The sequence below is a fragment of the Hemiscyllium ocellatum genome, chromosome 24 (genome assembly GCF_020745735.1).
Source record: "Hemiscyllium ocellatum isolate sHemOce1 chromosome 24, sHemOce1.pat.X.cur, whole genome shotgun sequence".
Classification (NCBI taxonomy): domain Eukaryota; kingdom Metazoa; phylum Chordata; class Chondrichthyes; order Orectolobiformes; family Hemiscylliidae; genus Hemiscyllium; species Hemiscyllium ocellatum.
Genome location: NC_083424.1, coordinates 47623625 through 47638224, shown reverse-complemented (window position 1 = coordinate 47638224; position 14600 = coordinate 47623625). Strand labels below are relative to the sequence as shown.

General features: G+C 39.0%; 1 protein-coding gene across 3 annotated transcripts in view; it reads right to left on the bottom strand.

The window, feature by feature from the left end:
- Window positions 1–6658: 6658 nt before the first annotated feature.
- Window positions 6659–14600, bottom strand: part of mzt2b (mitotic spindle organizing protein 2B) — a 29814-nt gene continuing 21872 nt past the window's right edge. For all 3 annotated transcript variants that reach the window (XM_060844060.1, XM_060844061.1, XM_060844059.1), the window contains one exon: window positions 6659–8157. In XM_060844060.1, the coding sequence (XP_060700043.1) occupies window positions 7976–8157 (182 nt within the window). In that variant the 3' untranslated portion in view covers window positions 6659–7975. The remainder of the gene's footprint in view (window positions 8158–14600) is intronic.

The window sequence follows — 14600 nt, the reverse complement described above, 5'->3', positions numbered from 1 at the left end:
CTGCCTGACCTGCTGTGCTTTTCCAGCACCACACTGTGGACACCTCTGGGGCGAGTGAACTTTGACCTCCTGGCTCAAATGTTGCCACTACACCACAAGAGGCCTAGTCTTTTCATATATAGTTGTCATTTCTTCACAGACACCTTCGTCACATGGGCTAGTGATTCGAGAGGGTCTCACCATGAACTTCTCATGGGTGACTGGGAAGGGGCAATACATTTTAAGCTTTGGCCATATCATTAAACATGAAATGTGATGAGAAATATTCTGGAGAATTATATAATTTATAGAATTTGTGTATTTAAATAAATCTATAAACAATCAAATTTGGTTGGAGACAAAAAAAAACTGCAGATGCCGGAATCCAAGGAAGACAAGCAGGAGGCTGGAAGAACACAGCAAGCCTTTCCATTCCATTCCTCTGGTTGACTCTTCCTTCTGGCTACCAACCAGATCGATTCCTCCCATCGACCAATCAGTTTGTATCCTGTTTCTGTGTTCACCTATTCTTATCTAGCTCACCAGCTGCCCCTTTGTCTGTAGCTCCCCTTACACCCACCCCCAGTCTTGAAGAAGGGTTACACCCAAAACATTGACTTCTCCACCTTGCTATGTTCTTCTAGCCTCCTGCTTGTCTACATAAGCAATCAAATAGCATTGAAGCACTTCAACTGGTCCAAAATTAATAGTAATAGAAGATTTGACCAAGATAATAATTACATGACAGTGCAGCATTTTAGTGGCCCTATTATCGAAAGGACATTAAAACCTCAAAGCTCAAACAGTGTAGGCTCGCCAGAGTGTAATGGGGATGATAAACTATAATTATTCATATAACTATTTGGTTTGAAGAAGAGAACTGAGAAACAAGAGTTATTTTCATGCATAGTGGTGATCTAATAGGATATTTTAAATTTATGAAGGGTTTAAAGACTTTTGTCCTTTCTCTGGTTTCAGAGCCAATGAAATCAATTTAATTGGTGGTATGGTGGCACAATGGTCAGCACTGCTACCTCAAGGTACCAGAGACCAGGTTTGATTCCAGCCTTGAACAACTTTGTGGAGTTTGCATATTTTCCCCATGTCTCTGTGGATTTCTGCTCCTTGCTCCGGTTTCTTCCCGCAGTCCAAAGGTAGATTGACTATGCTAAATTGCCCCATAGTGTACAGTGATGTGCAAGTTAGGTGGTTTGGGCATAGTAAAACCCCAACGCAGGGTTACAAGGATGGTTGGGGGTGGGTTTAGATGTGACGCCATTTGGAGGGAGAGTGCAGACTGAATGGGCTGAATTACCTCTTTCTGCATTGTCAGGATTCTATGATTCTAAAATTTCCACAAAGTGGAAATTGTCATTAACTGTCATATGATTTTATTTTAAAAATGTTGGAAGCATGGAACATATTGTCAGAAAGGGAAATTTAGATAAAGATCATTTAAAGCAAACGGTTAAATATTGAAGGAAAGAAAGGATGGAAGAAGGTAGAATAAATTTTTGGATGCAATACAGGTAGTTCTCCTATAATGCATGAATTCAGAGGAACCTCGATTATCTGGACGAGATGAGTGGGCACTATTTCGGTCGGATAATTGATTATTTGGTTAATTGATTCAATGCCTCTCCTCTGGGTCCCAGAGTTTTCTGAAGTTTATTTTTTTTCTTACTCTGCCGGCCTTGTTCCCTCTCTGTGTCTCAGAGTTTATTTCGGAGCAAACACACGCTTGTGTGTAAGGGACCTGCAGCATTGCTGAAGCCTCCCCCACACCCTAATCAGTTCAATGGGATTGACACAGTGAACACTTGCTAAGTCTGCTCCCCAATCAGATTAGTCATCAGCACAGTGAGTGAGCCCCACCCATCCACCCCTTTCTTTGGGTCGATGTCATTTCCTGGTCTTTTTTTCTCAGGGGGTGGTAGATGAGTTGTAACTCGATGTGTTTGTTGATAGAGTTCCAGTTGGAATACCATGCTTCTAGGAATTCTCATGCATGTCTCTGTTCGGCTTGTCCTGGGATTGATGTGTTGTCCTAGTCAAAGTGGTATCCTTCCTTATCTGTATGTAAGGATTCTAGTGAGAGGGGGTAATGTCGTTTTGTGGCTAGTTGGTGTTCATGTATCCTGGTGGCTAGTTTTATGCCTGTTTGTCCAATGTAGTGTTTGTTACAGTTCTTGTACGGTACTTTGTAAATGACCTTAGTTTTGCTTGTTGTCTGTGTAGGATCTTTCAAGTTCATTAGCCGCTATTTTAGTGTGTTTTTGGGTTTGTGGGCTGTCATGATGCCAAGGGGTCTAAGTAGTCTGGCAGTCATTTCTGAGATGTCTTTGATGTTGGGGAGAGTGGCTAGGGTTTCTGGACATGTTTTGTCTGCTTGTTTGTTGCTGAGAAATTGGCGGACTGTGTTCATTGGGTACCCATTCTTTTTGAAAACACGATATAGGTAATTTTCCTCTGCTCTGCATAATTCCTTTGTGCTGCAGTGTGTGTTGGCGCGTTGAAATAATGTTCCGATGCAGCTTCGTTTATGGATGTTCGAATGATTGCTTCTGTAGTTCAGTATTTGGTACGTGTATTGTTTTCCTGTAGACGCTGGTTTGAAGTTCTCCATTGGCTGTTCGCTCTACTGTGACATCTAGGAATGGCAGTTTGTTGTTGTTTTCCTCCTCTTTAGTGAATTTTATGCCAGTAAGGGTATTATTGATGGTCTTGAAGGTTTCTTCTAATTTGTTTCATTTAGTGATGACAGATGTCATGCATGTAGCTGACCCAAAGTTTGGGTTGGATGGTTGGCAGAGCTGTTTGTTCGAGTCTCTGCATTACTGCCTCTGCTAAGAACCCTGATATCGGAGATTCCATGGGTATTCTGTTGGTTTGTCTGTAGGTTTTGTTGTTGAAGGTGAAGTGTGTGGTAAGGCATAGGTCCACTAGCTTGACGATACTGTCCTTGGTGAAGAAGTGGTGTTTGATGTATGTGTCTTTGGGTCTTCTAATAGTGTAGTCAATGTTTCCTTGGCCAGGTTAATGTCGATTGATGTAAACAGGGCTGTTACAACAAAGTAGACCATTATTTCATCCTCTTCTATCTTAATGTCTTTGTTGGTCTTCAGGAATTCTTGAGTGGAGTGGATGGAATGGTATGAGCTTCTAAGAAGTGTTTTAGTCTTTGGTGTAGCTCCTTGGCCAATCTGTAAGCTGGTGTTTCTAGGTAGCGAGACTATGGGTCTGACGGGGGCTCCTGGTTTGTGAATTTTGGGTAATCCTAGAAGTATGGTGTGTTGGATCCGTCTGTTTCATTTTTTGGGAGTCTGTTTTATTTTATTCTCCAGATTTCTGAAGCTTTTTTTATTAGGGCTGTGATTCGGTTCTCTAGTTGTGGGGTCGGGTCTATTTCCACTTGTTGGTAAGCGTCGGTATCTGTAAGTAGTGTGTTCGCTTTTTCAATGTAGTCTCTTCGATTTAGAATGACTGTCATTGCAATTTAATCATTGTAAAACAGAAGATGTAAATCGTGTTGGAATGTAATGTTTCTATCAGGATGTTGAGATCTTCTTCGGATAATTGATATTCGGACAATTGAGGTTCCTCTGAATTTATTAAATGAGATTTGGTTGTAGTGCGATTGTGAATTGCACTTTTTTTAAAATAAAGCAAACTCCCATTCACTGTATGCGATTTTCATCCCCAGCACTAGCTGAGCAGCAAAACCTAACCTCAGGATCCTCTGTCTGCAAAATGCAAATTCAATGTATTCAGCTAGAACAGGAATGCCTTGGAAGTTAGCTTGACACTGGGAATTGCAGTCTACATTTAGAAGAAACTTTATTATAAACTGGGGGAAAATCTTGAGGAGAACTGGACTTCTGCATTGGCATCACATGGTCCATCAACACATGCTTTCTGCTGAAGAGCTTCGTGAAAAGTACAGTGCTGTACTCAGCGATTTTAGTGTTGTTAAATTTACTCATTTCGTAAAATATGATTTAAAGATTTACTTAGACTGTGCTATCATTTGTGTTAGGCTAACTACTATTTTTACTGATATTTTTGGTGATTCGTCCATAACCAGTTTTTCCCCATAGGTCCCATTATTTATATTGCACAATTTTCTATAACACTGTCTCACATGGGAACGCAACTGCTGCATTATAGGAGAACTACCTGTATTGAAAAACCTGTACAGATAATGGTTGAAAATATCCAATTATACTGAAAACCTCAAAGATGCTAAGTCCTGGAATGCTGTCCAAAACCTGAGCTCAAAGGATGTGTGCCACAAAAAACAGGTCTGATAGCAAAGCAGATGTTACAGAATTATTAAGTGATTAAATATAGCTTTGTTAACATTTATATCTAGACAGCAAATTTTCTTAAGAATTTATCCATAGACTAATGTTAAGTAGCAAGCAAGGACTAATGCTTTTCATTGCAAAAGCGTGAACATTTTAAGACTAGCTAGATTCCTTGTGAGTCAATTGACTCCTAATAGGCCAAATCATAAAACAAGACAGAAACAAGATATTAACCTACAAAATATTCTGTGTTGATACAGCTTGTTTTTACATTTCTTGAGTTGTGGTATTTACTTCTCAAAATCTGTTGAATTCATTACATCAGAATGTGGCTATTGAGTCAATTTCCGAGAGATAGATAGATTTTATTTGGTAATGGGTTTAGAGGGTTAAGGAGAATAATGAGCAGGAAAGTAGAGCCATGGCTGTATTAAATGATGGAGCAGACCGAAGAGGATGAATTACCTTCTCCTGCTCCTAGATCTTATATTTAACTAGGCTAGTAGCTGCAACAAAATAAATAGGATGTAGGTCAGCGTCCTCTGATAGATGTTAAAAAGTGTTCCAATGATTTTGAAATCAGACCAAACTCCCCATTTAGCATAGTAAGTTCCTCAGTCACATCAATACAAGTTGCTTCACTCTCCGATATCAAAGAAGAAATAATGTAAAATTCCAGGAGGTACAACAAATTCAGCGAACCAAGCTTGATGTTGAATGCTAATCATTGCAGTGGAATGTATGAAAGAAATTTAATTCCATCAGTTTATTTAACAAATGTAGTCATCATTAGTTTTCAATATGCTCAAAATTCCATTAGTCTTTTCTAATTTCAATCAAATGAAATCATTTCTGTTCTGAGAGGCATAGCCTGCTTGAATGCCAAGTTCCCCTAAAGGATTGTTTTTCTAAGCCTTAAATTGCATTTCCCTTTGTAAATCATACATCTTTTTATATTTTACATTTCAACTTTCAAACACTATGTACAATCTGACATCAGGTCAATGGTGGGCTAATAGATTTCAGCCAGGTAAATAGTTAAGATTCCTGCTGAGGGAGAAGAAAAAAAAAATCAAATGCATGTTCCAGTACCGATCCTCAAAAGTGGTTAAATTGTAATTATCATTTATAGAAGCCCCTTGAAATTAAAACAAAAACAAACAAGCATTCTCAAAGCCTTTCAAGTCTAATTAAAAAAACAAAATCGCTTCTAACAAGGTGTTTTATGTACCTGGGCTGAAGACTGAACATAGTTTAACTATGATGTCTCCACAGTGAAGGGAATCATCAACCATGCAGTAGAATTTTCTCTTCGATGTTGGACATAAGAGTTTGGTGGGGTGAAAGTGGAGATCACAAATACTTGCAATTTCTTGTCTATAAAAACTTAAGCAGAGTGTGCTCAATTTTTGTTTGCGCTGTGGTGTAGTGTTGAAGCTCACAAATAAAGGAAGGTCACGAAGGTGACATACTGGGAGGTGGTTAGTTCACACAGAAGTGAATGATAGCAGGAATAAGCTTCTTCGAGATAGGATAAATATCGAGGTAAAATATAATTTAATCACATTTTACATTATTTAAAAGGAATTTCATAAGTAACTTAACAAGGCCCTGAATATACTACTAACCTGCATACTGAAGTAAATCTGTCATGCACTCAAATTTAACATGGACAATTATTAGGGAACCATGCTGAAAATGTGTTGCTGGAAAAGCGCAGCAGGTCAGGCAGATCCAAGGAGCAGGAGAATCGACGTTTCGGGCATGAGCCCTTCTTCAGGAATGCTCCTGCTCCTTGGATGCTGCCTGACCTGCTGCGCTTTTCCAACAACACATTTTCAGCTCTCATCTCCAGCATCTGCAGTCCTCACTTTCTCCTATTAGGGAACCATATCAATCTATCACCTCCAGAAAAGAAGAGCTGGCTTGAACACTTAGCGGCACTATAGGCTTAATGGAGAAGAAAGGAAGTCCAAATGGAAAATGCAAAAACTCGATACTTCATGTAGGTGTCAAGTAAGACTGCATAGAGCAGAAGAATTCCGACAGTAGCATACAGGAATGTGAAAGATCATCGCAAAAACAAATTTACTCTGGCAGTACAAACCAATGTTAGGATCCAGCATTTTCTGTCTCTATTTCATATTTTGGCTTTGTATTAATGTTGAGATCTTATTGATTATTTCATACTGCCCACTTCACCTACAGACCAAATCAACACAAAAAGTTTGCTACAATCATAGCATATAGAAAGCTACATGGAGAAAAAAAAAGTGATTCTAAATTTGATACCATGAACTTTGGTAAAAATGACATTTAAGAATTGTGAAGTTATTAAAATGAGTTGATAAGAACCATTCATTTCCAAAATATAACAATACAAGTAGTTTATTTGGAGCGTGTATCGCCTTTGAAAGATACATGCACACAAAATATGTTGTACATCATAAGCACTGTTTTAGCTATACACCAACAGGTTACTGTAAGTAGCTAGAGATCTGCTAATCTGTGGATGTCATGATCAACCTTTGATTGGTAGCAGGGGAGATGCAGTAGGGTTGCGGTCATCAGTTTAAAGAGAATATATGCTCATGGTGAAACTTGTGAATTTGTATGCTAACAGAGTGATAGTTATAGGAAATTAAGATTCTGCTTTAGTCATTCATTGTTCAGCCCCCAAGAGCTTGGCAACTAATTGCACATGGGGCAGCACTGCGGCTCAGTGGTTAGCACTGCTGCTTCACAGCACAAAGGACCAGGAACACCAGCAATTGTCCAAAGCATTCAGAGAACTGGAAACAAGTTCAATTCCACCTGTCTGTGTGAAGTCTGCACATTATCTCCATGGGCACATGGATTTTCCCCAGGTGCTCAGGTTTCCTCCCACAGTCCAATGATGTGCAAGTTAGGTGGATTGGCAATACTAAATTGCCCACAACATCCAGAGATGTGCAGGCTAACTGGATTAGACATGGGAAACACAGGGTTACAGGTATAGTGTTGGAAGGTGGGTCTGAGAGGCATGCTCTTAAGAGGTTCAGTGAGGACTCAATGGGCTGAATGGCTTGCTTCCACATTGTAAGGATTCTATATTGATTTTGGTGCTCACTGCCTATTGTTTTCCATTTAAAATTGAAGGTAAGTAGATATTCATACAAAGCAGCCTCCATTTAAGTGAGTGGCAGTGCAGGCTTTAAGAACTGAATGGGCCACTCCTATTATTATGAAATAGTCCACAATACTTGCCTCAATGTAATTTTCACTTAAGGGAAAGAAGTACTAGTGTCCAGGGTGAAGCAGAAAATATGTTCTCTACCTATCTGTCTAGTTTCATCTGGTGAACTTGCATAGGAATTTACTTACCTCAATATTGGCCAGCATTTTTCATTTCTAACAGCACCTCTTAACTGATGTTTTTGCAGCAAGATATAAAATATGAAAGAAAAATCCTGAATTACTGGATCTCACATACAGTGAGAAAGATGACAGTCATAGAACCAAGTTTATTCCTGCAAACTTGCACCAACATAAAAAATTCAAAGGGATCTCACCAGTCCAGTGGCAGTTGACTTCACTTGCTACCAAATAGTCAACAGATGAGGGAAACAAACCAAAAAGCAGATCTGGACCCCATTTTAAACATGGCCTGCCCAGCAATGCTGTATATCAGATGGTAAACACTCTTTAGATTACTGACTGGATGTTGTTTGTGAGCTGCTGCCACTTCCTGTAGTTTTCCCAGCACCACTGCCTTTGGGGACTCTGGTTGCACTAGGCTGCCGTGGCACCCGCTGGCTGGATCCTTCACGGCTGGTGCTTCGCTCCATCTGTGTCTGTGCTCCACTGATGGCAGTGTTGGATTTATTTCTCACTGAGGTAAGGTAGCAAGGAGGTAAGGGAGGGTGGGGGAAGAAAACAGCAGTCAGTTTCATAATCCAGGACATTCTAGAAAATAAATCAATCACAAGCAACTAGAGGTGATACGTCCCTCTTTGCTGGTGCTCCTCTAAGAAAAGATGGGTCAGAGTACACTAACATACCCTGTTTGATATGAAAATGGAGCACTGGCTGCTCTGTAAATATGCTATTTATTTGTTGAGAAGACAACAACCCACCAGTGGTTTTGATTCAATCCAACAGAAATGATGCCAAAAAGGAAAGCAATTCAATTTTAAAAAGTTGTTTTACTGACACAGCTGAAATCCTGGCCTCCTAGCGTATACCTTTATAGTTGTTTTGGAATCACAATTAACCTTAATATCACTGAGAAGGGGAAGTTAAGAGGACAGGACAAAAAAAAAGTCAGGTACTTTGCTCTTAACTGTTATTCACTTACTCATACAAAAGGTCACATTGTGGGATCAGTGTCTTTTTGGTGGTGGATTCCTGTCCATAAGTACTGAAGGGTAACCATTATTGATGGAATCACAGACTAATGAGGAGAGCAGTTTGGAGGGCAAATGGGAAGAAAGAGGAAAAACTGAAAGAACAATAATGAAAAGTTCCTTTTTCAGGCATAAGCCATTGACAAAGAGAGCAATTCTCATGCAAAGGCAATAGGAGTCAAAATATAGAGGGAAAGCATGGAAATAAATCACTGTTTCTAGTTAAATCTCTGCTAGCGATTCCCAGAGTAGCAAAGATAGTAGTGAACATATTTACAGCCAAGATTGCGTTTTCCTGTTTTGTTGAAAGGGGTTGCTGGATTTGGGATGATAATGATGGTGTGATGTGAGTTTTAAAATGATGCATGATAATTTAATTAAACTTAAAGTAACTTTGAATTAGTAATGTGGGGTATCTTTTAACCTCTGCATGATCTTAAGGACATAATTGTAAAGTTGTGCAAATAACCAGTGCTACATTGTAAAGCAGCTCCAAGATAGGATATCCTGCAGACCTCACTTCCTACAGTGGTGGACACAGGAGTTTGCTGGTTGCTATAGCTACACTGTTAAGATTAGGAGATCAGCATGTAAGGGATAATGGGGTAAGCCTGCTCGCTGCGTAGAGCCTGGGTTTTCTTTTGCTGCCTGAGATAAAGTTGTCTGAGATGAGATTAGGCAAACAGATCATCTTTCCCAAAACTACTAATGAATTTGCAAAAGCAAAAGCCTTAAATCCTGATGTAAATCATCCCTTCCGGATACAGAAAATTACTTACTTCCTGGTATAAACTGAAATTGTTCTCACCAAAGATGGGCATAAAGTAAATTAAGTCTGTAAGCCAATAAAAAGTTACTTTAAGAACTTGAGAAATTACGTGTAGAACACATTCTTTCATTTGGAAGCTGTATAGTGAAATTTGAAAGCACACATGGCTTAAATAGAAGCAGGACTAAAACTTGTGCTAGTATTTGTCTTACACAAGGAGAGTGGAGGCAGAAGGTTCACAGATAGAATGAATCTTCTGCATAAAAGTCAATGCTGCTCTGTGAGGAAATTTAATGATTAGCTTAGAAACTATTTACAAAATCAACATTGGTCAGTCAACATTGAAACTTTTACTGCTGAAAAGATTTAGGCATTTTGACATCATTGTGTTGTTTAAATGTACTTAATTCCTGAATGTGACTATGATTTTTGTACACCTGTTCTTTGGAGGTCCTAATTTCATTCCCACCTGTCCACAAAGACTATTATAATGGACATCTTTCCTCTCGGTCTCACAGGAACACCAGCAATTGTCCAAAGCGTTCAGAGAACTGGAAATAAAGTGAATTAGAAAAGCAGCTTTTAGCATAGCAAATAAAAAAGGGAAATGTGGAAGCCAACTACTGGCAGCCTACTTGTGCTTCCCCTGCCATTGCCCACAGCACTCAACTACAGCACAAAGCAAGCAGGTCTGCCACAGTGCCAGCAGCCAAAATAGGAAGTCAAGATTATAGGAATTCATAAATCAACAGGTAACAAGCGCATCTATTCCAACAACAGGCACCAGTGGAATCACATTAGAACTTCATTCAATAATGATTACTTGAGTGTTAATGGAACAGACCGGGTTTAGGAACAGACTGTGTAAATCACCTGGGCTGTTGCCTACACAGATCTGTAATTCAACAAGAATGCTTATTCATTATCAGCCTCACAAAGTTGTGGTTACATTATTGTTTTCAGGTTGAACAGTGAAACTCATTCCGTACAAAAATACACAATCTAGGTCTAGAGTCATAAAGATATACAGCACGGAAACAGGCTCTCTGGCCCAGTTTGTCCATGCTGACCAGGTTTCCTAAACTGAATTAATTCCATTTGCCTGTTTTTGGCTCATATCCCTCTAAATCCTTCATAACCATGTACCTGTTCAAATGTTTTTTAAATGTTGTAATGGTGGTAATAATTAACCGAACAGTCTTTGATTAGAATTTTTAATCCAAGTTTTCCATTTAGGTCTTACCAAAAATCTAGGCGCTTACCAAGTCAAAGTGATAATCAACATACAACTACCCAATTTATCACTGTTTGCTGCAGCAATAATACGGGTTTACACAAAGGCCTTTTGCACCAAAAAAGTATTGGACTTTACAATCAGATAAAATTTCTTTAAATGTGCTTATCCCATGAGAAGTGTAACAACGTGCCTGAAGGAACTTTACAAGCACCTCTCTCTGTCTTAGCGAAATCTGCCAAACACAGAAACACATTCAAAACCAGACCATTCCACCTGACCAGTAAATTTCAGTGTTTACCTTCCATATGAGCACAACAATTCTAAAACACAGTTCTCATGCAGTCTTCTCAATTAAGCATTTGGACATCATTCAGGCAGAAAAAAATTGGGATCCATTTTTCAGAAATGCCTCACAATGCTTGCATTAAAGATAAAATATTAATGCAAACATTATTGCTCATCATCTTAAAACAGGGACATTTAAAAACTTCGAGAGATCCCCAAACTTAGAGATGACAGTCCTCAATCAATTCAATTTGAATGATATCAGAAAACATCTGAAAGCTCTGACATATGCTCCAAACTTGCTGTGCCCCTGCCTTTCCAGTGCAGCTACAATACTGACATCTGCCCAACAATGTGGAAAACTGACAGCTATATCCTGTACACCAAAAACTTAGCAAATCCAACCTGGCCAATAACTGTCCCATCAGACTAGACTGTTATTAATGCGATGGAAAGTATCATCAACATTGCTAAAGTAATACTCGCTTACTGATAACCAGCTTGCTGACATTCAGTTTATGTTCCATCAAGGCTACTCAGCTCCTGACATCATTATAGCCTTCATTCAAACATAGATCAAAGAGATGAATTCTAGACATAAGGCGAGAGCGACAATTCTCAAGATTGCTTTTAAGAGTGTGTTATTAAAGAATCCTAGAAAACCTGGAGTTAATGGGACTTAGGGGAAATTGTTTGCAGGCTGGAGTCATACCCAACAAAATGGAAGATGGTTGTGGCTGTTGGAAGTCAGTCATCTTAGCTCCAGGACACCCCTGCAGGGGTTCCTCAGGTTAGTGGCTTAGGGCCAACCATTTTCAGCCGCTTCATCAATGACCTTGTTATGAAGTTGAAGGTGTGTACTGTACCTTTAAGAGAGAATAAAAGCTGGCAAGCACTTATCATGTAACTGACTTGCAGTCAGAGTGTGCTGGAGAATTGAAAGATGTAACATTTGGTTGTAACCTATATACCTCCGTTGCTTTCACGGCAGTTCAAATTTAACCAGTTTAAATTATTTCCCAAAATACCAAAATCCAATTGAATTTGAATTTTACTGTTTTGGCAACATTGAACCAATGAGATGATCCAATGTTTGGTGTAAAAAGGAAAGCAGGCATTTTGGACAGTTAGCCGAAAGAGCACCATCTGCCATTTGAAAGACTTCTATTCACCATACTCTGTCAAAGGTACCTTTTTCATATGAAAAATCTTTGCAGAAGACTGGTGTTTGCAGAAAGATCTACGAATGCAGAAAGATTAACAAACACAGGAAGATTGACAAACACAGGAAGATCGACATCAGAGACAGCAGCTGTCTGGTTTGAAAATTAAGCTGCTGTAAATTTAATAGGGGGTTTACTGATGAGTACATTATTATAGTGTGGGAGGTAGATAACAAATCTTTAAGAGAAAGGAAGCTTAGAGTTGTAAGTAGTTGTTGGTATTGTTCACTTTCAGCATTAAAAAATAAAATCGATATTTTTGTTAAATAGTGGAATTTGGGTAGTTCTCAGTCACTCATACTTTAACAGATTATGAGGAGAGGTGAGCTTTTCTGTGTGTTTGGTTTAATTAGCAGAAGAGTTCACTGACATGTTGCAACAACCTTCCCTCCATCGTAAGGTCAGAAGTGAAGATGTTTGCTGATGACTGCACAATGTCCAGTACCATTCATGATTCCTTGGTTAAGGAATCAATCTGTGGTCTGATGCAGTCAGGCCTAGACAATATCCAAGCTTGGGTTAACAAGTAGCAAATAACATTCAGGCTACACAAGTGCCTTGGCCATGACCATCTCCAACAAAGAGAACATAACTATAATTCCACGATATTCAATGGCAATATCATCACTAAATGCCCCACTATCAACATTTATTGACCAGAAACTGAACTGATGTAGCCACAGAATTTATATAGCTAATGAGCAGATTAGAATCTAGGATTCCTGCGAGTAACTCACTTACCATCCCCCAAAGGCTGTCCACCATCTGCAAATCACAAGTCAAGTATGACGGAATATTCCCCACTTGCCTGAAGAGTGCAGCTCCAACAAAACTCAAGAAACTTGACACAACCCAGGGCAAAGCTGCTGGCTTGATTGGCACCCTTCAACAGATATCCATTCCCTCCACCACCAAGGCTCAGAAGCAGCAGCCTATATCGTCTAGAAGACGCACTGCAGAAAGTGACCAAGCGCCATGCAAGAAAAAGTGACTACTACCATCTAGGAAGACAAATACATAGAACACCATCGCCTGCAGTTTCCTCTCAGAGCCACTCAACATCCTGACTTCAAAATACATTGCTGTTCCTCCAATTTGGCTAAGTCAAAATCCTGGAACATCCTCTCTAATGGCTTTTTGGGTCTATCTACACCAAACAAACTGCAGCAGTTCAGACTTGACAGTACTCAAAGTCCATGAAATTTAGGCTCTCACTTATTCACTCATTTGGCACGTTTTAATTTTGTGAACAGATTTGCTGATGCTGGTACTACTAAATCAGTTAATATTATCAACTTTAGCTTATACATTCTTGTATTTACATACACATTCTTAAAAGGCAAAATAATGCAAATGTTGGAATCTGAAACACAGAATGCTGGAGAAACTCAGGATCTGGCAGCACCTGTGGAGAGAAACAGAGTTATCGTTTCGAGTCTGATATGACTCTTCTTCAGTCCCTATTTATAGGTTTCCAATTGCTGGCTAACCCAAAACTTTATTTCTACACTTATCTACTCGATGAATTTTTATGCTCCAGCTTTGGGATATAGAGCAGGGGAAATAACTGACTGGACCCGACAGTGTTTGATGATTTGTAGTGCAGGACTAACTTGATAGCTGTTGGGCTCACACTTCTCATAGGCCAGCTGTCTGGGTTGGCAATGCAATACAATCACCACCAAAGTGTAGCAATAAAGCACTCAGTTCAGGATAATTCACGTGTTATTTGGCAGGGGGATGTAAAGAAATGAGGACAACCTCCAATGTTTGAAAAATGAGCATTAAAATAAATGGTGACTAGAAAGGAAATTGGACTTGAAGTATTAATTGCTAACACCATTGTAGGTGTGTTACAAATGGTGCACAACGTTTTGTAGGTTCACTGATGCAGGCAAAATAAAGAAACTGAATTAAGTTTGATTAGGAACACCTACCCACTTCATGGTCCTTTGCCAAAAAAATGGTTAACTGGAGATAGAATAATTGACCACTTCTAATAAAGAACAGAAATGATCTAGACTCAGAGGCATAGCACTTGTATTATTTATTTATTATTTGTATTATTTCCTTGATGTCAAACAGCATAAATAAGCAGAAGAACTATTATTCAGCACTTTGAACCTGCTTCTTCAACTCAACATCTACACATCATGGACTTCTCAAATTATCTTTGGGAAAGGTTTTTTTTAAAAAAAAAATCAAACAATTCCGAAAGCAAATCAAATAAAGTTTATTTTCTTTGGATTTCCACATAATAAAAGATTCATCTAATCTTCTGCTACCAGAATGGTCAGTTACTGCAAATTATCTTATCATTTTGAGATAATGGGTCAGGATCCTAGCAATCACGTAAGGAATCAATAATGAATTAGGGTTTAAACACTAGTTCCTGAGGAACCAGATTGCTTCTAA